Below are 27,821 nucleotides of genomic sequence, written 5' to 3'. Positions count from 1 at the left end.
CCTTCTCCGGACGTCAGACTGGCTTCCAGGGTGCCTCGATGAAGAACAGCAGTTTTTGCACGATGGTCCCTCGTAGCTCAGGGAGAGGTCTCCTAGCCAGGTCCTCTCTTGGATCAGTCCTCGACAGACTGAACAACTTTTAGATGACATTGAAGAAAATGCAGCAGCAATCATCTTTTTCCAGCTGGGCTTCAAGGGTTAGCTTCAAGTTTCAACTTCAGCTTCTGAACAAATTGGTAAGTGAGAGGTCCCCAGATATACACATCTGCCCCTCATTCACTCTAGCTGAGCCAGTCTCAGTCAGCCAATCACATAGAAGGGCATTCATGCAGGCAGGCAGCCAAACAGGCTCACAGGCATTCAGGCCATTCACTTCCACCCAGCCACCCATAACAAGGATGGCGGATTGGGGATAGCTTCCAGCCTTTCAGCACATCACACTGCAATCATGTCAGTTACAGGCAGGGCTGTCTCATTCATTGTGTCACACACAGAAACCAGACACCCGTAACATAAAATGCATATTAGTCACACACTCTATTCACACAGGTCCCATCTCAGGGGTGTACCCACAGCATACAATCACTGGGAAGGCTCCAGCCAGTCTGGACTGGACTTCCCCACAATACCATATATGGTTCTTCCACCCAACAGCCCATCAGGGGAAGACACAGAGTCAGCGATTCCCAGGACTTTGGGAAAAGCAAGGTAACCGGCAATAGAAACCAAGAGGCCATCTTGCCTTCTATCAGGAATCCACTGATTCCTATGGCAGGGCCTCGGTATCCCAAAATGGAGGATGCTCAGAGCACCTGTCGCATCAGCATGAAGCCATCACCAGCCTGCTCTGTGGGCAACACACACGTGCCCAAAAAAATACACTAGGGGTACAGGGTTGTACCCCCACCCATAGGTGCCATAAAGGTATTCCAAGGGTCTATGTTCGCCACAACCAAAAAGAGGAAGAGCTGCACTGCCAGGGGTCCCAACTGGACTCCTATGCAGAAAACAACACAGAACACACATGATAAGGGAGTACAGAACAAGGACATGGAGGCCCTGTCGCTCCAATGCATTTCCAGCATCACAGAGCTGAGTGCCTTTGGGGCCTACATTTGCATGCCACAGGCACCAAGGGGGAAAGGCAAACGTTGACCATTGTACAGGCCCCTGGCCCTGGGATAATACGAGACAGCGCAGAAGGTTCCCAACAGGAGCGGCAGTGAGCAGAGGCCAAGCACACCACTGCATAATTGGTGGCATATGTGAGGAGAGGGACACTGGCCCCAGCTGTAATCTGTAAGGCCGGGGCCCCCATCAGGGAATTGTATTTGGAGCGGCTCTTCTCTGACATCCTGAAGGTTAGGGGACTGTCGATGTGGTTTACATTCAAGAGAGCAAAAGGATCCTGGGAGGAAAATACCTAATATGGGCCCCACCGAGAGCCATTGTGGCAAAACTGCTGAACTACAGAGATCATAACACGATCCTCCAATAAGCACGTCGAAGCTCGGTCTACAAGGTGGGCGGTAAGCGCATATTGATTTTCCCAGACTTTCGCCAAGTGGTTCAAAAACAGCATCAATCATATGACTCAGTGCGGAGAAGACTCAGAGATCAGGGGCTGAAGTATAAGATGTTCTTTCTGGCTAAACTAAGAGTGGTTGCTAACGTACGCTTGCACTTCTTCCAGCGCCCGGGGGAGGTATGGAAATGGCTGGACTCGGTGTATGGAGAAAATACTGGAGACAATACTGGACCTCAGCATGGAAGGGGCAGTGAGGTGAAGCGATGCCTCTCACCGCATGGAGAGCCCACCGGAAATTAGTGATTTGAGGCCCTAAAACACTGGTTGGGGGCGGAAGCTAACAGCAAGGAAAGAGAGAGCAGAGGGCTTACGGAGGTGGAAAACAATGGATGAGGTTGGCAGTGGTTCTGTCTTTCTTGTCTCTCAGTGACTACATGATGTTTATTGCAAATATAGGGGCGCAGGACGTTTTATGAAGGGGATATATGGGTCTGGGAAGAATGATCCTGTATTGTGAAGATGGGGAAGTGCCGAGGAGAGGGGTGAAAATATTTCGCACTCAGCTTTTCGGGCAGGGTGGATCGGGCACAGGGGATGATTGAACAGGATGGGTAGGAGCAGCCAATCTCCGTGTTCTACCTTCACCTTTGTCACTGGTTGAGGTGGTCTCGGGCGGAGGGAAATGAGAGGGGGGTGTTCAATGTTGGGGGAGGTGGGGAGGTGATAGGGGAGGATAACTGGGGATGGGTAGTTGTTCATTTCTGGTTCACTTGTCAACTTTTGGACTTTTTTCTTGGTGCTAGATCTGCAGGGGTTGAGTACTATTGTTCGTATATGGGGTAAATGGCCACGCTGAGGATACTCAGCTGGAACGTGCAAAGGTTGAACAATATTGTTAAGTGGAGTAAAGTTCACTCATATCTTAGCAGACATAACATTGACGTGGCTATACTACAGGAGACTCATCTGGATAGGCATGTCTGCAGAGGATTCAAGCACGGTGGAAGGGGTGATGGTTGGAACTGCCTTCTCCACATATGAGAGTTGGGTGCTTATATGGGCTAGAGATGATGTGTTGCTAAAGGTCTCACAGACAATGATGGATGAAGAAGAGAGATCAATGGGCATTGCGGGCAAGCGGATGAGGACTCCAGTGTTTCTGTTTGGAACCTATGCCCCTAATGTAGCTCAGGCTGAATTCTTTTACAAAATGCAGAACATATTGATATGCCAGAGACATGTTGGGACCCTCTGAATTGAGGGTCTTCAATTGTGTACTGTATTGTACGCCAGATGTGGCTAGCAACACAGTCAGACAGACGGGCGATGTGACAAAAGCTCTGGCACAGGTGGTGGGGGACCTATGTCTTAAGATGAGTGTAGTTATTCTTACTACTCTGCAGTTCACAGCTCCTACTCGCACATTGATTACGTGTTCGTGGGTGAAGAGAAGCTGGGCTGGGTATCATGCGTGGAATATCTGGATAGGTCGATGTCAGATTACTCACCCCTTTTAACGGAATTGGCAACGAGAGACATTTTTCCCCTCATTCCTAAGTGGACAATCGGATGTTAGATGATGTGGGGTTTTGCTCCTCTCTGGGAGATGGTATATGTCAGTTCCTGGCAGATAACTGGTGCACCACTTCACGCAGATCTACTGAGTGAGTAGCGCTGAAGGTGTTTATTAGAGGAATATGCATCTCCACAAGTGTCAGGGTTTACAGGATGTTTAGCCGGGAAGTTAACTCTCTTGAACGGAAGGCGGCTAGGCTTGACCATGAAGTGGTAAGATGGGTGGTACAGACCAGCCAGCTTGGAGAAGAAAAAGGGGAGCTGCATGATGCACCAGAGATATTAAACACACATAAATCTGCAGGGTATGTGACACGGCAACGCTCAGTAGGAGATAGGAAGGAAGCTGGGCAGAGGTGATGTGAGGGGATATGCAGTCCGGTAGGTTTTATGCTGCTCTATATAAAGAAGGGTTTGATGATCACCTAGCGGCCAAATGGCCGGAGGAGGCAAATGTGATGGGACTGGAGGACCAGCAACTGGAACAGTTACGGGTGGAGGTAGATGAGCAAGAGGTGCAGAGAGCAATTAGTAGCCTTGCTAGGGGTAAGACATCAGAGATTGATGGTTTATCGGTGGAAGTATATAGGGAATATGTTGATATACTGGCACCTAGGTTACTTGATGTTTTTCTAGAGGCTAGGGAGAGTGGGGGGTTTCATGAATGTTGGAAGAACTGGTAATAACTCTGCCCAAGGAGGGAAGGGATCCTTGGAGTGTGAGTCCTATCAGCCTTTGTCCATGATCAACGTAGATGTTAAAATGATATGTAAAGTATTGGTGGGCCATTTGGCTCCATTAATGAGGGGTCTGGTTCACTCCGATCAAACAGGTTTTATTGCGGGCAGATCCACAATGAACAATTTAAGATGACTACTTCAGATTCTGGATAAGCATAGAGACACAGAGGAGAGGTCCGTGGTGGTCAGTCCGGACTCTTACAAAGCGTTCAACTCTGTCTCCTGGAAATTCCAATGTATGGTCGTAGAGAAAATGGGACTGGGCATCCGCTTTATTGAGTGGGTGAAACTGCTATATGGAGGCTCGATTTCCAGGGTGCAGGTTAATGGGGTGATCTTTACTCCTTGGCGGGTGCAAAGGGGGACACGACAGGGGGTGGTGTCCACTGTCTCCATCGATCTTTGCGTTGGTCATATAACCACTGGGTCAGGTGTATCAGCACAGACATGGGAATACAGGTTTGTGAATGGGGGGCACTAAACACTGCATCTCCCTGTATGCAGACGATGTGCTATTATACCTACAGGAACCTGAGATGAATCTTCGGCATCCATGAACACTGGCTTTCTTCACCACTAATCCTGACAGTTCACCAAACTCTTCAACAAATTTGCCATTTATGCACTACCCGCCGCAATCGTGCACTTGACACATTTCAGGATGAGAACGCTGAGCGCAGGATTCAAACACATGGGGATAATGGTGAGCACTGTCTTGATGTGGATGCATAGCCAGAACGTGGGGAAGTTAATTAAGGCATTTGAGAAACGTACCAAATTTTGGATTAAGTTTCCCATTTCCTTGATGGTACAGCTAGACTTGGTAAAAATAATCATGTTGCCCAGACTACTATATGTCTTCCAGGTAATGCTGATGGTCCTAAAAGCTGAGTGTTTTCAGAGCGAATTACTGGGCCTCGACTCTGCAACATATGGTGGAATGGTTTGTCCAGCCACATCGGGATTGCAATACGGATTGGATTATGTATGAATCGCAGCCGTGCCAAGTCTTGGAACTGTTAGGTGGATGGGAGAGGGAACTTTGAGGTCTGCTTTCACCAGTGAGTACAATTGTTCGGGTATGGTGGAAGCTCACTTCAGAGGTGGGACAGAAATGTCCCTTCTTACCGGTTGTTCCTCTGTGTGTAGTAGATTGGGACAGGGGTTGGGTGGGAAAAAAGGCCTGGGGTTGGGACAACTGGTGAGGGTGGATCATTGAGGATCTCTATGTGTATGACAGCGCGATTATATTTGCGCAGTTGGAGGTTGCCCATCCCTCGTGCGCATTAATTTCTTAGTTTGCCAGGTTAATGGCTGGAGTGCGAGAGGCCTGGGTTGGTTTCCCTGCAAAGCCACATGTCCATGGTATGAACAAACCCCTCTCGCGATTGGGGGAGGGGGAGATGTGTTTCGGTCCTTTATGCAGCAAATAGGGATGTATGTGATGCCAGGGAGGCCTGAGAGTTGAATGACGTGGGGGAGAAGTTCTCAGACTCGGAGGGGACTAGGGTTTTTGAACATGCAAAGAAAGTCTGCAGGAGTGTAAGATTTCAATGGATACAATTTAAAATAGTACGACAGGCTTGCATCACTTCGCTTAGAGTAGCTAAAATGGCTGTGTGGCATACTCGACCTGTTGGAGATGTAGAAGAGAGGTTGGAACTTTCCTTCATATGTGGTGGGAATGTGACCGGGTGCTGGGCTTTTGGGACGCTGTATGCTCAGAACTGTTCAGATTGCTGGCGGTGAGAGTTCAGCCCATGGTCAAGCAATGTTTGTAAGGCCTGCCCCCGCGAGGAAAGAGCAGAAGGGTGAAAATGATGGCGAAAGACCTTGCACTGGGGTTATTGTTAACCAAGAAAACAATCGCTATGTCATGGAAGGTGTAATGTGATCCCAAGAAGGGAGACTGGCGCAGAGCATTGCGCAAATGGGTTAGGGCTGAAAGGGATTTGTGTGACCAAATGTGTCTGGCGGGGGGAAATGTACCGCGGTACACTGTGTGGCATGAGGTCTGGGACAAAATAGAGGGCGGCTCAGATCTGCGACCACCATAGGGTGATCACCTGGTTAAAATATTAACACTGTGGATTACGGACCAAGAATGCACGGGAATGGGTGGAGGAGGGAGACTGGTTTTCGCAGACGCAGGAGAGAATAGCCAGCCATGTACTGTTGTTAGTGCAGCAGCTGATTCGGAGGTTAGTGGACAGGGGGATATCCTGTAATAAGGATTCATGTCTGGAGTTTGAATGTATGACAGGTGTTTGTTATGTTAAAAATGAAAAATAAAGTGTTAACAAAAATGTGTTGCCTGCATTGTAGATCTCGTCTTCAGGCTGATGTCATGGTATGATTTTTTCCTTACTCTCTGATGGCTGAGGAGGGTTTTTACGCATTTTTACGTCCACCACAACATTGGTGGAGTGTGCTAAACAGTCCCTAATGCTCCGTTTCCAATGGAGAAGATGGTTGATTATTAGTCCACTAACATTAGAAGAGGTATTAAGAGAATGAATATCAGAAAACAAAGCTTTCACGTTGTCCTGGTTAGGATTTGAGATCTTTTACTTGTTCTGGCTTTTAGCTCCTGCCATTCTCTATTCTTGTACATTAGTTGAAGTTTTATTTTGCCACTATGAGAATAGAGCTACAAGTAACAGAATACAATGGGATGGAACCCAAAAAGGCCACAAAATTATGTCAGCACATGCCCTACTGCACTACATGGTGACTAATCCTAAAATGCGTGCTTACATAGACACACAGCAATAAAATCCTACCTATATCTACCTCCAACAAGGCAACCCTCCTCTCTACATAATCTGTAACGGGCTTGCAGCGGTCCATATGCATTGGACGATGACTCCCATGCTGCCAAGGGCTGATGGTAGATGTAGCGCAAACCACCTGGACAGCCAATGGTTACAGACCTGATGTATTGCAAAGATTTGGAGTCGCATATAATCAAAACCCAAAAGTAGGAGCGACTAATACAAGATATATATATATACATATATATATATGTATAATGGGCCTCATTACGAGTCCGGCGTTAACCGAGGCGGTAAAACCGCCTGGTTAACGCCGGACTCGTATTACCATTCCGCCTCCGTGATTCCCGGAATTACCGGGGCATCACAACCCCGGTTTTCCGGGAATCACGGAGGCGGAATGGTGTAAATCCCCATTCCCATTGAGTCCTATGGGACTCAATGGGAATCGGGATCATGGAAACACCGGCAGCATCTTGTAATGCTGCCGGTGTTTCCTCGTCCGCCTGCAGGCGGGCGGTGTTAAACCCGCCAGGTCAGACCTGGCGGGAACATCACCTCCCGCCTGCAGGGGTCGGGATCAGGCGGTCCGGAAACAACGGTGGCGGCGGGTTTACCGCCACCGTTATTTCCGGACCGCCACGGTCGTAATGAGGCCCAATGTGTATTACACGGCCACAGTAGTGGCCGTGTAGTAATGGTTAAATTGCTAATCCCATAGGAAGAGCACTTTTTGGGCAGTTTATAACTTCGCTCTCCCTGGAAGAATCCTCACCAAATTTAGCAAAAAAAGTATATTGCCCACTCTGAATTTTTTTCCAAAGTTTGGTGAGGTTTGGTCTAGGGGGGGCAAAGTTATAGGGGGGGGTCCCAAAATCTATTTTTTTCCCATAGACTGAATGGGGAAAAAACTTTTCTCACGCCTACAGTCCAAACCGCTGGATGGATTTTCACCAGATTTGCAGCAGGAGCAGCGGCTTGGTCCCGAAAGCGTGCTTTTGTAAATTTGGTGAAAATCCGTCCAGTAGTTTTTTAAAAAATGACCAAAAGGTAGGTCACAAAAAATAAGTGCTATCTATGTCCGGTCCGCGGACACACTTACCTGTTAGCTCCGCGGACAGTGTCCTAATTGGCTAATCAGCTTGCGTCATGTTCGCGGACATGCAATGTGTTCGCTGATTGGATGGTGAGGAGCGTGAAGTGCGTCAGATTTTTGGTAACGCCCACCATCTTGGATTCGCGGACAGCGCCCGATGTCCGGGGACATCGCGGTAAAACCATATGAAAAAACACAGCATTCCACTTGTCAAACTTATCAAATAATCTCTGGGGAGGTGAGGAGTGAAGAGGATGGGATGGGATATGGCTGCAAGAAGCAAAAAAACAGGTGCTTTTTGCCGTGAAAGTCAACGAACAGTCCTGATGTTCGCGCGCAGTCCTGTGAAAGTTTGCGAACACCTTAGCATTACAGGGTTAGTGAAATGCAGTTCTTGGATGGCTTATAACTTTGGCGCCACTTAATGGAACTGCATCAGATTTTGCATGTATATTCCTGGGCTGATTCTGAGTGAGTATGCAATGTTTGGTGGGATTCTGTCATGAGGGGGCAAAATTAGAGGGGGGGTCCCAAAATAATGTAAAGGCTTATAAATGAGGTGCCATTTGACGAATCTGCACTTCATTTGGCAAACTGATAATAGATCAAGATATACATGTTTTTGCAAAGTTTGGTGGGATTCTGTCAAGAGGGAGCAAAATTAGAGTGGGGTCCCAAAATATTGTAAAGGCTTATAAATGTGGTGCCATTTGACAAATCTACACAAAGGTTTGCAAAAAGATTATAGATCTAGATTTAGATGTTTTCGTAAAGTCTGAATGGATTTTGTCAAGTGGGGGCTAGGTTATATGACGATTGTATGTGCATACATTTGACACTTTTTCAAAAAATAAAACATGAGTGGATTTCCAGCAAACTTGCGTAAGGAGCATTGGCAAGGACCTACAAGCATGGTTTTGCAAATGTGCCAGTGTTTTATTATTTGACAAGTGTCATAATGTAGCTACAAAAAATAGCGGTATACCTTTAGTGACTGAGGGGTAGCCTGTGGCCATGGGCAGTGGCCAGATTGTCCGGGTCATGGAATAAGGTCATGATCCGGACAATCTGGCTACTGGCCATGACCACAAGGGACAAAACATAGGATTAAAGTGGCCATGTCCACCTGGGACTGGCTTTGTGGTAAAGTCATTCCAAATTAGGATAGATTTGGAAAGGAAGAAAAATGTGCTCGTGCTAATATGGTCATAGGGTTCTCTTTTTGCCTTCTGCAGGCTGCTATTGAAAGCAAAGAGGGGCCCTGTATGGAACCCTCACCTTCCCTTTCCATGGTGGCCATCCTGGAAAAGGATTTTCCTGCGTCGTCCCGGTGTTGGAAGGAAAATCCTATTTTTTAGCACCCTGGGTTCCCGCTTTGGGAACCTAGGGTGCTAATGGCCTTCATCCCCCATTTCAGGGGCTGGAATGGGGAGATAATGGTCCAGAGACCTCGTTATCCACCCTTGCTTCGCTTGCGCTGATAACTTGGGCTGCTGGGCCGGTATCCACTGTTCCAGTCCCTGGAACAGAGGATGAACGCCACAATATTCCCATTAGCATAACACAAAATGCAAATGGAAATGTTGGAAAATCTTATTTAGTCTATGTACTTTACTGAGAAATATAAAGTAGATGGAGTCTATACATTTTTTTTTAGTTCTTTTTTTTTTAACTGTGAACGGTGGTTCATAAAGGAATCTGTCGTTTGTTGTTTTTGGAGGTATTTTTTTGGCAGGAGAGCTGAGAACGAAAGGTGGGGAGGGAAATGAGGGAAGAGCAACCAAACACTAATATGGAGGGGTAGGTGGACAAGGGAAAATGTTGCACGTGTGTTATTTCTAAGTTAGGCGGCACTGTTTCTCATGCTCCTTGATTACAGCACTGGTGGTGGCTCTTGGGGAGGAGGTATGGCATTAGCTGATGCCATTTTAAGTGAAATAGCACTTTTGCTAAAAGTATGTACTATGTACTAGATTGTTAATGGATAATGAGTAGGAATAGGTGTTGGAGCTGTCCAAGGGAAATTTTGAAGTTGGAAGTTCCAGATCTGTAGAAAATGCAGTTCCGAACTGTCCGCCAAGCAGAGATTTTATCGTGAAGTGCGGACGGGTTCTCAGACACGTCATCATGCCGCGCGCCAGCGTATGGTCATGTGGCACTGTCCGGAAGGTCCGCTATGAAGTCAGATGTTCGTAGACGTCTACGGATGCAAAACTAGTTGAAATAGTTGCAAGATGTGTATAGAAGTGTTAAAAATTATTCCAGATGGTGGGAAATGGCAGAGTTTTAAAGTGAAACTTTGGAAATTGGACACAAATATTGCTACATTGGGTAAGTATGATATTAGTAAGTTGTAGGAAAATAGCATGCACTGGTAATAACCTATGAAATTCAATGAAAAAACTTTGTTAAACGGACGTTATGGTTTCAAGAAAAACCGAAAAACCCCTGAAATTCGGCAGTTATGGTAAGCTAAGCAACCATAACTCGTGCCACCACTGTGCACTGCTAAGACTAACACCCAGGACATCAAAGATGACATCACAAATGTTATTGATGACATCACTGATGACATCACACGCAAAATACATTTTGATGAAAAGTCTCTACAAGGAGTTGTGTTTATATTGTTGATAACAAGATGTCAGGGGTGATCGGGAGACCTATCATGAACTACTTAATCTATTAAAGAATGTACTCATCTAATATCATTGTATTGGAGTGTTGTTGTTAATACAGAAACCTAATCATATATAAACATAGGCAATGACTGCAGCATGCACCATAGAAGTATACTATTTATAATATTGTAATTTTGCATAGTACAATAATGAATGCTACCTTATCAACTAGCTAACAATTCAAGACTTACAGCACTTGTGCTGGTACAGACAATTCATATGAAGCACCACAATACATACAAATCAGAGGCACATACAGGGAAACTAAAGTAAGGAAGAAACTAACTGCATCATCAGAAAATGTTAATGACATTAAAGTTTCTCTTCATGTATACAAATGAATTGTGTGTTTGAAGCCTGCTCATTTCCCCATGTATGTGCACCATGAGCTGAGACCAAACCCTAAGGAAAGTACTTAAAGAACATATGACAAGGTTAACATCTAGATATATAGCACCTTTTTTAATTTTATTATTCTGACTGCCAGTGAACAAAACCACCTGGCCTATATATGTCAAGGAACAAAAACAAGTGGGCCAGATATGTGATGTCATCAGTGATGTCATCAATGATATTTGTGATGTCATCTTTGATGTCCTGGGTGTTAGTCTTAGCAGTGCACGGTGGTGGCGCGAGTTATGGTTGCTTAGCTTACGATAACTGGCGAATTTCAGTGTTTTTTCGGTTTTACTTGGAACCATAACATCCGTTTAACAAAGTTTTTTCTTTGAATTTCATAGGTTTTTATTAGTCCAACTTAACCCTAACATCCCTTTAACAAAGTTTTTTCAGTGAATTTCAAAGGTTTTTATACGTGCAACTTAACCATAACGTCCCTTTAACAAAGTTTTTTCATTGAATTTCATAGGTTTTTATTAGTCCAACTTAACCATAACGTCCCTTTAACAAAGATTTTTCATTGAATATAGATATATATATATATATACAAAGAAAGGAGGAAAAAAAGAACCGCACTCATGTGAGCCAAAAGATAATCTCCAAATTTACAGAAAAGACAAAAAAAGCAGACGCTCGTAAATAGATACGAGTACTTTAATAATAAAAAATATATAAAAACAGCAACAGACCGACAGAGGCAGGACGCCATGGTACAGGACCTGCAACACAATGCGTTTCGCGCTACACTGAGCGCTTGATCACATATATACATATGAACAAGTGGCGAGGCAGCCGCGGAATGCGTAACGCTGCCGAATTTTCGGGTGAAAACACTGTGGGAGTGCCATATTCTAATGGCTTTTCATCAGATTGCTGTGATGTTTATTTGAAATGAAAAAAGAATAAAAGGAAGTATGTCTTAACGGATTGGTATCCTGATCACTCATTGAGATCACCACAGAGATTGCAACTCACCAACTGATGTGAAAATCATATTTCTGAGGCTTGTGGAATCTGCTTAGATCACATGCTATGCATAGGCCAACATCTAGTGGAAGCTGCAGAGTATTACAGTTGTTGTTTTTGAAACTCGGAAAGAGATATCGACAGGGCGTGCCAGTTATACTATCCCAAGTGTGACGTCCACTGTACCCATGGTCCTTGACGCGTCGAGGTCCATCAGATTTTTTTTTTTCGCCATCATGAGCGGACGCTTCTCAGGGAGTTACATTTCGGCTGACGCCATTTGCTTATGATAAGTTTAAATATAGTTACTCTTTCTGTCCTTTTCCTTCCATCAACGACAAATTAATCGACGCAGTGGAAAAGACAAGGCAGCGCTGTCAGACAAAGTCAACTTTCGACTGACCCTTTCGGCCTTGGAAGGCAGACCAGGCCTAGGCCCTTACAGTAGGGAGAGTGGGGGGCGGTCATTGTACAATGTATTATCCCACCCCTTCCCTTTATCGCCTGGCTGTCTTTTCCAGACATGGAAAAAACATCCTTTAAATTCTGCCCCACATGTAATAAAACATTTCTGTGAATCGACAAATACAGAGTGTGCAACCTGTGTCTGAACCACGACCACAACGAAGGGCACTGTCGAGCTTGCAAGCTCCTTAAACCTAAGACCCTTAAAGATCGCAGAACTAAATGCCCTGCCCATCACACCATGCAGGTCGAGGCCACCATGGACGTGGAGGGAGCTTCCAGTGACGGCAGCGTTGCCGTCTTTACGGACGACAAGGGCAACGGGGAACAACCAAGTTCCCAAGTGCAAGACCCCGACCCTTGAAGACAGGCCGCCGGCTCTGTTACGGGGACGACATCTGGCGGCAAGAGCACTTCCACTTCACATGCCACTAAGCACAAACACCCTGCATCGATGTGCCGGCGCTGCTGAACAAACGCCGAGATACGGCATCTAGGGGGAGATCTGTAGATTCCCTGTCCTCTGGGCACTCAAGGTCCCGATCGCCCCATGAGAGGCCCCGTAAACAGAAAGACGCTGCCCATAAGACTACATCGACCGACTGCCAAACTTCAGCAGATGAGGCGGAGGTCCTTTCCAATACCGAAAGTCGACACATTTCGTCGAAATCGGCTGTAAAGTCTAAAAACACTAAATTGTCGCACCTGGTTCAAAAACATGTCCCAGAAAGCCTGTTAAAGGCTACCCAGTCCAAGAAGTCTTTCTCCAAGAGTTCTAATCACAAGGACAAGTCTCATAGGGACAAAGACAAGTCTCATAAAGACAAGTCTACCCCTTCTAAGGAAACTTTACCTGTCCCACAAGAAGAGGGTTCTTTGGCTGAAGCCTTACAGAATAAGGGCCTACCCACACCTACACCTTCAGTCCCTACCATATCTTAGCCTGGGGTCATCCCCAGTTCAGCCCTATGGACGGCAGAGGACATAGATAGGGTGATGTCAAGAATGACATTTTTTGCACATTTTTTCAAGAAAAACCCTCAGGCTGTCGAACATTTTCAGATTACACCTCCTACTGCTCAGGCTTCCAGCTCCCAGCCCCTATCTTCCACTTCTCAGCCACTGTCTTAATGCCAGCTACCGGCAAAAAGGTCTCGAACTACTGCTAACCTTTATGTTTGTTTGTTTATTTATTTCTAATGCGCACCAAACCCAAGGGTAACAGGGCGCAGCAATAACAAAATGCAAAGCTTACATGGTTACAAGTATGGTCACAGTAATATTGTTACGGATATGGACACAGTAAGACATATATACAAATATACAAGTTATGAGCTGGATAAATAAGCACAGAAACAAATGTTACAATATATTTGAGAGGGATAGGCTTGAGGCATCCTGGTGAGGATAATGCAGCGGCACAACCTAGTGGTCAGTGGATTTGAGCAGGTTGATGTAGTTACTTCTAAAATGTAAGTATGGTTGATCATCTCTGAGCCAGTGTGGCAGAGAGTTTCAAAGTTTGGCTGCTTTCACGGGAAAGCTGTTGCCGCCAACCTTGGTAAGTCTGAATCTTGGTACAGTGAGGCAGTTGGCGTACTGGCTCATATGGGTCTGATAGAGGTTTTTCTGTGTAGTCTATCTACAAGGTAGCTAGGGGCAGCATTGTTTAATGCTTTGTGGGTAAGGGAGACCATTTTTAGAAGAATTTTATTATGGTTTGAGAGCCAGTTGTATTGGCGTCCAGCTGCAGAGATATGTATTCTTTTATTCATACCTAGTGCGGCTCTTAAAGCATTATTTTCGAGGGTTTGTAACCTCTGGATAATAGTTTTATTAGCACCACTTTATAGAGCTTTGCAGTAATCTAGCCTAGAGAGTATTAGCGCTCTGGCCAAGATCATGCAGCTGTCATTTGAAAGGAATGGTTTGCCTGCCCTGATGAGTTTACATGTGTAAGCGGTGGTGAAGGCCAGAGATTTCACTTGTTTGTCAAGGGACAGGGGAGAGTCAAGGTAAAAGCCAAGGGTTTTTACTTCTTTGGCTACCCTAATAAGGTTTCCATCAATGGTGAATGAAGAATATTCATGGCCTAGTTTCTTAAGGTTAAGGTGGGTAACCAGGATAATCAGCTCTGTCTTATCATTCAAGCATAGACCGTGGGTTGCCATCCATGCCTGGATGATGAGATACACTGGTGATATATGTGGTGATATTCACCAATGCTAAATCCTTGTCATAATTCCCAGAAAGTGGGAGGAGAATCTGAGTATCATCTGCATAATTAGTGTAGGTGATACCCAGAAGGTCCAGATCATCGAACAAAGGCTTGGTGAATATATTGTATAATGTGGGGGAGACGCAGGAGCCGTGGGGTACACCACACGTGATAGGGACAGGGTCCGCTGCTGCCGATGGGGAAAAGACCCTCATAGTTCTATCACTCAAGAATGATTCTATCCATCTGATAGCCTCTGTAGAAAGGTGAGCTGCTGAGTCCAAGTGACTACATAGGACCTTGTGATGCACTAGGTTGAATGCAGCTGAAAGATCTAACAGTAGGAGGAGGGCTGTTTTGCCTTTATCTCTTAACTCATCGACCTGAGTTTTTAGGTTAATGAGTGCAGTTACCGTCCCATGTAATGGGCGAAAACCAGATTGTTTTGCTCCCAGGAGCTTATGCAGTTCTAGATATTTTTGGATCTGGGTGTATGCGACCTTGTCAAGTATTTTGAGTAAAAATGGTACCGTTGTGATGGGACGGTAGTTAGTAGGAATAAGTGGGTCTAGAGTTTGCTTCTTTAGTAGTGGAAGTACCACGATTGCTTCAAGTTAGAGGGAATGGTACCAGATGAGAAGGAGGCATTGATCAATTTAGAGATAAAAGGGGCGAGATCTCTAGCGGCATCTTTTATAATCTGAGCAAGGCAGAGGTCGCCTTTGCAGTTGGACGGCTTGAGAGATAGGATGACTTTCTCTACCTCTAGTATGGAGGTTTTAGTAAAGTGGAATCTGGCGGGCTGGTCAGTTGGTATTTCGCTATGAGGGGGGGAAGTTATTTGATTGTGGTGGTAAGTTCAAGGTATCTTTTTTTTAGCTATTTTATTCTGGGGAGTAGTTATTTTGTTGGATAGTGCATGTTGAATATCTGAACACCATGGGGGTCATTACAACCCTGGCGGTAGGGGGTTAAAGGGGCCGGTAGAGCTGCCGACCCCGTTAACCCCCTACCGCCTCATTACGAGGTCCGCTCGCGGGACCCGCTAAGGACGCCTGGTAAAACCAGGGTCCCGCGAGTGGTCCAGCTTGCTAACAATGGGCCTGTCATTAACGGGCCCGTTGTTAGCATGCTCCACATTCCCATTGAGCCCTATGAGGGCTCGTATGGGAATGGGGCTGGGTCCTGGAATGGGGAAACACTGAGCCTTCCAAGGTCGCAATGGGCTGGTATTTCCCCATTGCAGGAACCCAGACCCGGTTCCCGGAATGGGGTTGCCATGCCGCAAATAGCGGCATGGCTACCTCCAGGGTAGTAATGACCCCCTATGTCTTACTTTTAGTGCAGATGTCAGGTGTGGGGATTGGGGACTCTAGTTCTTTTAGTATGGTGAATAATTCCTTCATACGGGAGTTTGCGTTAGCAATACGTTCGTTATAGGAGTTTCGTTTTACCAGGCAGATTTCATTTTTGTATTGCGAAGAGATTTTGGTTAGCTTATATGTGTTGTCATCAGATGGGAATAATCTCCAGGTGGTTTCACATTTCCTTTTTAGGAGACGTAGGTCCTTTAACTGGGGGGTGAACCGCTTATTTAGATGAGATTTAGGTTTATTAGGTCGAAGTTTGTGGTGCAATTTTGTCGAGTGTGGTGAGCATAATTTTGTTATACTCGTGGACCAATGTACCTGGGTCTAGGTTATCAGCCAGTGAGTTTAAAGTAGGGAGAATGGCAGGGATCACTTTGTCCAATGTGATATTCTTTTTGTTCCTTGTTAGGCAAGGCGGGGCAATAGGTAGGGCCATCGGGAGTGGTCTAGTAGTAGATAGTGTGAAAGACACAAGGGAGTGGTCTGTCCACAGTTGCGGTGCGATGGAGGTAATAGTGAAAATGCAATTATAGTCAGCTACCCAGTCTAAGGTTCTCCCTTTATTGTGGGTAGGTTTGTTGATTTTTTGTGAGAGGCCTAGTTCTGATAGGATATTAGCTATTTTGAAGGCGTACTTATCCGCTGGATCATTGAATCCTAGATTAAAGTCACCTAGTAGTCACCTAGTAGTAGTAGTTGGGTGGTTGTTTTGAGGTTAGATAATAGGCTGTAAATATCCTCCTCCAATGTCCCAAGTGGACCAGGCGGTCTGTAAATTAAGTGGATAGTAAGTGTCTGGGAGTTAATTAGAGGGGTTTAGCAGTGAGGATGTCACAAGATTGTGTGATTTGTGGAGGGACTAGTCTCAGAGAGAGGCTTGATCTAGATATGATAGCGATACCTCCGCCTTGGGATTCATTTCTATCTTGTCTAGATATCGTATATCCGTCTGGGATAGCTAGCATGAGCAAAGGTCCTGCCGCATCATGTAGCCAAGATTCCGTTATGGCAAGGAAGTCCAGATTATCTGCCATTATCAGGTCAGAGATGTCCGTTGCATGGGCAACCAGAGATCTAGCGTTTGAGTGCTCCTTTAAGGGGATGAGCCTCAGTTTTGGCTGTGGCATGGGAAGGAGTGAGCAAAATGGGGTCAGCTAGCTTGGGTTTATACATAGGGCCTCATCACGAGTTGGGCGGTAACGCCGGCGCTATTAGCGCCGGCGTTAATAGCCCTACCGCCAAACCCCCTGGCGCTAATAGCACAGGATCACAGGTTTGGCGGAACGGGTATTGCCCATTCCCCACTGAGCCCATTTGGGAATTCCCCATTCCCCATTGGGCTCAATGGGGAATTTTCGCGCTCTTACCGCCGGCGGATTTCCCGCCGGCAGTAATAGCGCAAATTTTCGGCAGATTTCCCCCAGCTCAGAGCTGGGGAGAAATCCGCCGAAGCCCTGATTTGGCAGACCCTTAAATCCGGCGGTAATAGCGCTACCGCCGGATTGAAGGGTTACAGCCAAACTCGTGATGAGTCCCATAGTCTGCTGATTAGAGTTGGCATAAAGGTGAGGCAGGGAAATGACCCGGTTGGTATTAATAAGCTTCTCACCGGTGGGGAGGTTTGTTTTCTTGTTTATCGGGGGTAGTGATCTCGTAAGTCGTTTGTGAAGTTTGGTAAGTCTAGCACGGAGTTTGAGGTTTCTGTCATTTGTCGTGCACGGGTAAGTTGCGTGGGGTCCTAAACCTGTTAGTTGGGTTGGACAGTACTAGGGTTGTTAACTGCCAATTTAGTAAATATAGGTCTGTCTTGTGCAGCATCAGGTGCTGGGAGCCAGTCACAATACACTAAGAGGCTGGTTATAAGGAGTATAGTGGTAGCAAGTAAGCTATAGGTAATGTGTATGTTTGGCATGTTTAGCAAGTGGTAAGCTGGGAATTGGGCACTTCAGGTAGCGCACAGTGGCCCGCTCGACAGGGCATAAGGTAAGCAGTGAACCTATTCTATTGGTCATAAGAGGCAATAGGCCGGAAAGACTAGTCAAAGGTGCGCAGGGGGCTAGTTTGGTTTGGCATGGGAGCACCATAAGCAGATTCAGCTTAGAAGGGGGCCCTATGAACAAATTCAAATGGCAGATGAGCACAATGAGCAGAATCAATTTACAAGGGGGCACAACGAGCAGATTCAACTTACAAGGGGGCAGTATAAGCGAATTAAAATGGCAAATGAACACAATGAGCAAATTCAAATGGCAAATGAACACAATGAGCAAATTCCAATGGCAAATGAGCACAATGAGCAGATTCAACTTACAAAGGGGCACTACCAGCAGATTCAACTTACAAGGGGGCCCTATGAGCGAATTCAAATGGCAAATGAACCCAACGAGCAAATTCAAATGGCAAATGAATACAATGACCAAATTCCAATGGCAAATGAGCACAATGAGCAGAATCAAAAGGCAAATGAGCACAATGAGCAGAATCAAATGGCACAAGAATATTATACAGTGTACTGTCTCATGTGAATTATACTGGCACTAATCAATCAGATATGGCGATATTTGTAGTGACATGGTAAGGTTGTATGAGACACCTTGGAAGGGAGGCCACAAACTTTTTCAATGCCTTCTGGTCCAACACCAGCCTGGTCTTGTGCATCAGCTTTGGGACCATGAATATTATCGAAAAGATGCCCAATCCTTTTTCCACCTTGAAAACCCTCCAGATTGACATTCATACAGACACTGAAGGGGATAATGAGGACTACCAACACACTGATCAATACTATGATGGTGATTATGAGAGGAGGAGGAAGAGGCAGAGGTGTATACTATGTCTTCACCAATTCAACAGGATTCCCCAGTGTCTGATTATTTGGTAGATAATTGGCCCCTATTCAATGACATATTAATCAAAGCAGCTGAGCACTTTGGTATTCAAACACAGGAGACACAGCAAGACAAAGATTTTGTCGAAGATATCCTGGGAGACAAGAAAGCCACCACCCAGTTCAACCCCATCTTAAAGTCTGTCCAGAGAAGAATCCAACCATCACTGGAAACACCCAATCAAACCCGGGCAGTAAAACCGTGGGTAGAAAAGCTTTTCCACCCAGCGCCATCTGACCCCATATATATCAGGGGACTGCTGAAGCCTGATTAGCTTGTTGTCACAACTTCCCGAAAGAGGGCAGGTACACCACTAGCCTCTTCTGAGGCTCCCCCAGACAAGGAGAGCAAGAAGCTCTATACCATGGGAAGGAAGGTTGCGACTCGGCAGCGTTTCAAACTAGGATTGCCAACAATTCCACACTGTTGGCGAGCTATGATTGCCATAAATGGGATGAGATTACTGCCCTCATTGACTCTGCTCCAGAGCCTTGAAAGTCTAGACTTGCCCTAGTAGCAGCGGAAGGCAAAGCCACTGCCAGCTGCATTCTCAAGAACAATGTCGACACTGCAGATAATGCAGGCCATATTATTGCGGAAGGAACCATTATCAAGCGCCATGCCTGGCTACGCCAGTCTGGCTTCAAGCTTGAGACCCAGGCAACGTTACTCAACATGCCAGTGGAACCGACCGTGCTATTTGGCAAAGCCGTAGAGGACGCTCTGAAATCAACCAAGGAGGAATATTATGCCCTGAAATCCCTTGGGCAACTGACTAATAAACAACCTGGACAGAGTGGCGGGAACAATTTTCACTGTTTTCGTGGCCAAAATACCCAAAGAGGCTCCAGATACGGGCAAAGTCAAAATTCATCATGGAACAACAACCAGGGTCAAGCGTCCCAGGGTTACCCAAGAGGCCAGCACAGATCCTGCGGCCGGGGGAGTGTCTCCACATCTAGAGGTGGAGGAACAACTCCCAAACAATGACGGCCCGCTATAGGTCCTCTCCCATGCCTCCCCAGTAGGGGGACGGATTTCACGCTTCATCCACGCATGGGAGGAAATAACCACAGACAAGTGGGTGTTATCAAGAGTAGTGGAAGGTTATTGTGTGGAGCTCCTCGAAAAACCATTGAACCATCCGCCGCGCCAAAGGAAGACAGCAAGGGAAGAACAGCTTATCCTAATGGAAGAAGTCAACACGTTGCTTTTCAAGGACGCCATCAAGATTGTGCCGTCCAACGAGGTAAAGAAGGGTATTTATTCAACATTCTTCCTTGTGCCAAAGAAGGATCTAACTATGCGCCCAGTATTAGACTTACACCCTGCGAACACTTATGTAAAGCCATAAAAATATTGCATGACAATGCTACAAGTGGCAATCCCCTGCTAAAGCGGGAGGATTACATGGCAACATTGGATATGAAAGTTGCCTATTTTCATATTTCAATGTTCCCAGCGCACAGAAAACTCTTGCGGTTCAATATAGCAAACCAGCACTTCCAATTCAAGGTGCTACCCTTCGGAATAGCCTCAGCTCCAAGGGTATTCACCAAGGCACTGGCGGTGGTGGCGGTGCACCTGTGCAGGGAGGCAATCCCAGTGTACCCCAACCTGGATAACTGGCTGATCACAGGAGAAACACCCCATCTTTGCAAACAAAACACGCAAAGAACCATAAACCTTCTCTTCCAATTGGGCTTCTCAATAAACGAGAAAAAGTCAAGTCTTGTACCAAACACAACAAAACAGTTCCTAGGAGCTGTATTAGATACAAGAACGGGTTTAGCCTTTCCATCCATGGAAAGAGTGCAGAACATGCTTCGGCAAATACCCCAGTATCAAGCCAGTCTCCAGATAAGCGTACGGAAAGCAATGCGTTTGCTAGGCATGATGGCATCGTGCATATATCTAGTTCCACATGCACGTCTGCGCATGCGACCGATGCAGGAATGGTTGGCGAAACAGTGGTCTCAGGCAAGCGGTCAGTGGGACGATCTAGTGGTCGTTTCACCAACACTAGTTTAGAGCCCACGCTGGTGGACAAGGATACCTGTTAAAGGGAAAACCCTTCCACGTTCTGGAAGTGCAAGACACAGACGCATCACTCTCCGGGTAGGGGCTCATTACCTTGACCACACAGTGTATCACGGCACAGAACCATATCAACCTGCTGGAACTACTAGCAGTATTCAAAGCACTTCAAGCATTCAAAGCGCAACTGACGAACCAGTCGGTTCAAATTCCGACGGACAGCACCACTGCAATGTTTTACATCAACAAACAGGGGGGCACACACTCTCCAAGTCTGTCCAAGTTGGCGCAGAAAATAAGGAAATGGGCACTCAGACGGAGGATATGCCTATCCTCCCAACACATTCCAGGGGTACTCAACACTCTCTGAGCCGAGATCCCCTATCAGAGGAACACGAGTGGCAACTAGACTCAAGTGTCATAGACCACATCTTCTCTCAGTGGGGTTACCCCACACTAGAGTTGTTCGCTACAGGAGAAAACAAGCAATGCCCAGACTTTGCGTCTAGGTTCCCCCAGCCAGACTCCAAGGGAAACGCCCTATGGATGAACTAGTCAGGGAAATTTGGTTATGCTTTCCCCCGACTCCATTAATGAACAGAATAGTGAACAAGATGCACAGAGAACAGATGACGCTCTTCCTAGTTGCTCCCATGTAGGTGAGACAGCTGTGGTAACCACATTGGCGCAAGCTGGCGATGTGAGATCCCATCAAACTCCTGTGTCAGTCCAACCTGTTAACCCACACGGGGGAACAACAGTGCACCCTCAACCACGCTCAATGAACTTGGAAACATGGCTCCGGAAGTCATAGAGTTCGGAAACCTTAATCTACCACAGCAGTGTATGGATATCCTCAAGGAGGCACGAAAACCAAATACTAGACACTGTTATTTTGACAAGTGGAGGAGATTTGGAATTTGGTTCCAGTCTAAACAAATAAACCCCATAGAATGTACTCCTTCACACATTCTAAATTATATGCTCCACTTGTTAGATTCGGGTTAGTGTTCAACTCCATAAAGGTCCACCTGGTGGCTTTATCAGCATATACCACCTCTCAAAGTAAAGTATTGTGGTGAAAAATTCCAGTCATTAAGACATTCATGGAGGGAATAAAGACTCTACCCTCCAACTTCGAACCCGCCGCCAGTATGGGATCTCAATGTAGTACTCGCAAAGCTCATGGGGCCCCCATTCGAGCCTATGCATAAGTCAAGTCTTAAACACCTGGCATACAAGACTGCCTTCTTAGTGGCTATTACTTCCATAAGAAGAGTTAGTGAATTGCAAGCACTGTCAGTGCAGGACCCTTTCTTTATCATCCATAAAGATAAATTGGTTTTATGTACTCATTCTAGGTTCTCCCCTAAATTAATTTCCAAATTCCACGTGAACCAATCCATTGAGCTTCCGGCTTTCTTTCAGAATCCAACTAGCTCAGCTGAGGTAAAACTCCACACACTTATTGTAAGGAGAGCAGTCCTTTACTACGTAAACAAGACCAGGTTGCTTAGAGAAACAGACAACTATTTGTCTCCGTAGCACCAGGCAGAGAAGGAGACCGCATTTCCAAGAATGCCATCTCCAGATGGATAGTCATATGTATACAATTATGCTATTCCTTTTCAAACAAAACACTGCCTTTTACGCCAAGGGCTCACTCCACACGGAGCACAGGAGCTACTCTGGCTTTTATCGCAAATGTCCCCTTAGACAGCATTTGCAAAGCAGCTACATGGAGCTCAGTACACACTTTCACTCAGCACTACTGCATTGACATTCATTCCAAAGCAGATACACAGGTAGGACTAGCAGTTCTAAAACATCTATTTGTTGCTGCTCCTTCTCACGGACCACCACCTTCTCCTAACACTACTCACTAATCTTTGCATAGCATGCGATCTAAGCAGATTCCATACGCCTCAGAAGTGATGCATTACTCACCGTAATCGTATTTCTGATGCTTGTATCTACTTAGATTCACATGCACCCACCCTTCCTCCCCTGAGAGAAGGTGCAGAGGATAATTTTTTCTTCATTGTGTGCTTGTTGAAGTTTGTAAAATGTTGGGTTGTGTCATTGTTTTCATGATGTTACACGTGTTCCATTCCATGTTAGATCCTTGGCTTTAAACATTTCCATCAGACCCTGGTTACTCCACATTTCAGAGTATTTAACGAGTAAATATAATAAGGTGGTTGAATTTGTATGTTAACTTCTCTGACTTAGAATCATATTTAATTGATGGCAAATATATTGTGTATTATTACACACACTACTCATCGCTGTGTGCATTAAAGAGAAGGTGCTGTGTGTAAACCAATCTTTGTGATTTGTGCATTGTCTTGCTCTTCCACCAGGGGGCGAGGAACAGCCGGCAAAACCTCAGAGAGTGTTTCTTCAAAACCTAAACTTGCCAGTAATACCACACCTGGGAAAGCAGCGAAGGCAATACCTGTTGCAGAGGAGAAGCCTGCCACTGCACAGCCTGAAAACAAACCCGTCACCGCTTCAGGTAAAACACGCCATGCATATATTTTCAAGTATCTCTGTGGACTTCATGGCGTGTCCATGGCAGGGTACATTCATTTGGTATATGTTGTAATATTTTAAGACTATACTTATTTTCTTCCCATTCACGGCGGTTGAAAACACTTGACAGAATGTACTCTATTCAACCTAGACAAAATGTTAACATATGTTTTCCAGGACTTTGTACTGATATGCAGATAGGGCACATTGAGTATGTTCTATGCATTTTAACGAGAAGTCCAAAAAAAGATTTACAGATTCTTTTTTCCATAATCAGGTGGGAGATGATTGTAAAGTCCCAAATTAATGCCAGAAAAGAGAAATACATCTCCTTTCCTCTGTCACCTTTCGCTTCTTAGTTTTTCTATCAGCCCGACATAAGTCGCCCTTGACGTAAAATACTAGAAAACTCACATTCCCTATAAATATTTGCGCAACCCTAGATATGATTACTTTAAAATATCCGCCTAGATTAAGACAAACGCCAAGGCTCTGGATATGTCACGGGACCGTTCGTAGAAAGCAGTTCCTGCTTCTCCACGCCAGCCTTGAAGCATGGATTCCGGCTGCTATACCATGGCATGGGACTCTGTTAAATTTGGATTGAGTAGATCTCGTGTTCATGGAGCGCTGGTCTGAGAATGCAGTGTTTTGATTTTTACATATTGAGTAACGTTCCACAGTGTTTGCCAGATCTTGTTCTACAATAAAGGCATAAATCTGACGACCCCCTAATCTTGTCTTTGTTTCTCTTATCTACAGTTTATTTATGTATTCGTTTATTGTGATTCATGTATTTCTTTATTGTAATTCATAACCAAAAAAGGTTACGTCATTGCACCGTTGGCATACATGGTAAATAATTCATTCTCAGAGAGTGATTAAATAAAGGAATAGCAGACATTTCAGAAGGGATATGTAGTACAAACAGGGTTGCCACATTCCATTATGGTCCAGGGGAACCTATCCCGGGTGCTTGTAAGTGCTGTAGTATAACAAGGTCTGATGTGTTTCAGAGGCGTTCTACCTCTTCATTTCCTTCCCAGGATTCTTGCAGCTCTCTTAAAGGCAATGTAGTTTTGTGGTACTTGGTTTAATTCTGGTGAAATGGCATTCCAGTGTTATCAGTCCTTGGTTGGCCAGTGATCGCTTGGTGGTCAGTTTCTTCCTCAAACAGGTGTTGTTGATTTTCTTTGATGAGGAGGATGTAAGGTTTCTGCTTGGTTTGTAGTGGGTAACTAGTACTATAGGCAGTAAGACCCCTTTGCCTAGTAGGTCTTCTGGGTAGCGCAGTGGATTTGAGGGGCATTTCGCTTCTCTGCTGGTGGCCATTTCAATGCTTTGAGAGCAGGTAAAATGTGGTTGTGATTCTTTAGACCAAAGATCAGTCTTGCTGCTCTGTACCATCGGTTTCTCTCCAATTTGGTGTTTTGGTAGGCATAGGTAAAGGGCATTGCAGTAATCTCGTTTATTTAAGACCACTGACTGTTCTAGTTCAGTTTCATGGTTTGTCCCTTAGAAGAGTAGAATCATTTTTTAGGGTGTGAAGTTGTAAGTATGCCTTTTGTGTCAGAAAAATGATGTGGTGTTTAAAGGAGAGTCACATATGAGTCCAATCATGTTTGTTGCAGTTGAAAACTGAGGTTTGACTTAGGTCTCGTGTTCGACAATGTCTCTGGATCAGCCATATTCTTTTTTGTGCGGACCGTTTTATGAGGAGTGGAACATATTCTATTTGGAGAGTCGAGTTGCACAGTTTGCTGAGGCAAGGCTGCAATGTTTGTATTTAGCCTTTATTGACCAAGGCTGGGAATGACCTGAATGACCTGAGTCACCTGGATTGTTACTATTTTGTTGTTAAAAAAATTTGAGATGTGTCCACCATTTGCTTTGATGAGATTATCTAACTCTTGATTTGAACTGGGTTTGTAAATTCCCTCGAAAGGGTAAACTGTTCTCTGGGTTTGTTCTATGTCTCGAATATTTATTTGGCAAAATGGTTTTATCTGGAGAGTTTTATGGCCTTATGGTAGCCTCTTTCATGTCTGAGATACGGCATCTTATTTTTCCTGGTATTGTTTTCTCCATTTACTTCACAGTTTCCTCTGTTCTCTTTTAAGTGTGACTAGCTCAAAGTTGCAGCATTTATTGATACTTTCTGTCTCCCGCTCTGGGTTTCTTTCAGGATTCTGGCATGAGTCTGTCCATGATCTTAGTAAGTCTTGATAAGGTGACTTTAAACAATGTTTTGCAGTACTTTGTCCTTGTTTTTGCAGCCAAGAAAGGTCTTGTTTCAGTTCCCATTATTTATCAATCTCAGTGGTCTCCATATGGTCTTCTGCATTTCATTGGTTTCCTACTTTTTGTGGTGACAGGGCACTATGGTTTCCCCTATGATTATTAAATGGGTCTTCCAGAACTGTTTTGAAATTACTGTGGGAGTACACTCTAAGTTCCATGTAAATACTGCATCGAGGGTGTGGGTGGCCACTTTTGAGAGTGGGGGCAGAGACTCGCTGGGGGAAAAACTGTTGTTTCCATATTGTTCAGGAGATCCTGTGTGTCTTCACGAGCTCTAGACTCTACCAAAAAGGTTACGTCACCTACTAACAGTATCTTATTGTTTTTGTTTTGCAAGCCCCTGAACAGTTCTATCCAGTGGTTTAAGAAGGTGTCCTTGTAACTCACAAAGATCACAGATGTTAATGTGGCATTTAGATGTCATTTTATGGCCGTACTTTCTAATGCAGTGCATTGTTGGTTGGCAATAAGTGTGCACTTCCACTTGTAGGGTGTGATGATTTTAACTCTGCCTCTCACTGTTTCTCTGTTTTTTGCAAGCATGCTATATCCCCCAGAGAGTAGTGAGTGAAGTATTGTTATATAGTTACTAGTAAATCATCTGTGTCCTCAAAAATTGAGTCAAGGATATGGGTTTACATGTTTGTTTGCTTATATGGCATTAATGACTCCAATTATATTTTTGGGGTGGCTTTGTCTTTAGCAGTGTTTATCTTTCTCTGTTTTCTCTCCCAATCCTGTTTGGAGTTCTGCTTGACATTTCTCTATTTGACAGACAGAGGTTGTAAGAGGTGGTATGGATTGAGTGTCTGGGTCCCATCCTGATTTTGGGCCTGGCTAGTTGAGGTAGAGTTATACTGTCAGTCTATTATGTACCGCTCTGCATATGTTGTCGCTTAGTAGATTTGATTCCAACGGTCTGGGTGCGTGGGTCCATTTCTATGAGACCCACCGGAAGGCCTGGAGGATCACTATATATTGTGGTACAGAATTTGGCTGTTTGTTTGTGAGGTAAGGTAGACGTGTGTCTATTTATTTCAACAAGCTGGCTCTTACTTGGTTTGGGATTGTTCCTGTGTGGTAAATGTTATGTCGTTTTGTAGATACGCGATGGGTAATCCAATAGAACTCTTTCCCCACCTTGCATACATGGTTTTAGGCTTTTTGCAAAAGAATATTTTGATGACCATCGCCAGTTCACGGGTCTGCGTGTCAAAATACTGTGAGGGTAATTTTTAATTGCAATAGTTAATTACACGGATGGGACCACTTATGTTTACTCTTCTGAGCAAAAGGTCCCCTATGTGCAATATTAAGAATTTTTAACACATAGTGTGAAAAACCTGAGGGTATTCTCCCAAGTAGACCTTGAGAATCCCTTATTCAGGTGGCCAGGGAAGGGCTGGCATGCTCAGATTCCAACCCTGGGGGTGCACGAGCGACGGTGGATCACCTGGGAAGGGGAGCGCAGGGTTATGCTCAGGGGAATACCCAAAAGGAGATGGGGTATTATACTGAGGAAGAAGGTGAGGGGGATGAAGACCCTGATGTTTTCCTTGGTTATTCCACTTCTACCTCCCTTCCACCCAAAGAAGTTCCCTTAATAAAATCCAATCACCCCTACACCTCTGGTAATCCAAGTAGGAGCCCAATCCATGTTGCACTCCAAATCCACAACTCCCAGAATCATTGCTTTCCTGTCTTCTAACCTAATATTCCCAATCATTCTTCTTCTCTTCACGTCCCTCTGATGATTCATTCCCGAACACCCAGTCTGCCTTGATAAAACACTACCGTTCCCACAATTCCCTCTGTTCATTTCATAATCATAGCTGTTCCCGTGTACTTCCCAAACCCTACCACTCCCATCGCTCTGATTGTCATTTTCCAAACGCCCAGTCAAATGTGACCAACAACTATAGTTCCCACAAATCCTCCAAAACGTACCCTTCTGAGATCACCAAAAACCCTTCTAATACTAGGGTTGTAATTCCATACAGCACCACTTTCCCATCCTATCCTGCAGGACAATCACACACTAATCCCTCCTCTTTCCGACACGAACACTGTCTTACCCCATGGAAGACAAAGGAATGCTAAAACTGTTTACCTGACATGTCCCAACCCATGGGTCAGGCAATTAACCAGAATCACACACACCTGACGGCCCTTTCTCTTCCCCGCAGGGATGGAAGGTGGAGCACAAGGACGCAATACGAGCAAGGCAGACCGCACAACGAGACAGTTA

At 45.2% G+C, this 27,821-nt stretch overlaps 1 protein-coding gene across 3 annotated transcripts in view; it reads left to right on the top strand.

The window, feature by feature from the left end:
- LOC138467859 (uncharacterized) overlaps window positions 1-27,821 on the top strand; it is a 1,040,267-nt gene that overhangs the window by 760,053 nt on the left and 252,393 nt on the right. For all 3 annotated transcript variants that reach the window (XM_069608148.1, XM_069608147.1, XM_069608150.1), the window contains one exon: window positions 23,101-23,255. In XM_069608148.1, the coding sequence (XP_069464249.1) occupies window positions 23,101-23,255 (155 nt within the window). The remainder of the gene's footprint in view (window positions 1-23,100; window positions 23,256-27,821) is intronic.

Source organism: Ambystoma mexicanum, chromosome 4q, assembly GCF_040938575.1.
Source record: "Ambystoma mexicanum isolate Mex_15411 chromosome 4q, UKY_AmexF1_1, whole genome shotgun sequence".
Taxonomy (NCBI): domain Eukaryota; kingdom Metazoa; phylum Chordata; class Amphibia; order Caudata; family Ambystomatidae; genus Ambystoma; species Ambystoma mexicanum.
Note: the sequence above shows the minus strand (reverse complement) of the source record. Positions and strands in the feature narration are given on the sequence as shown.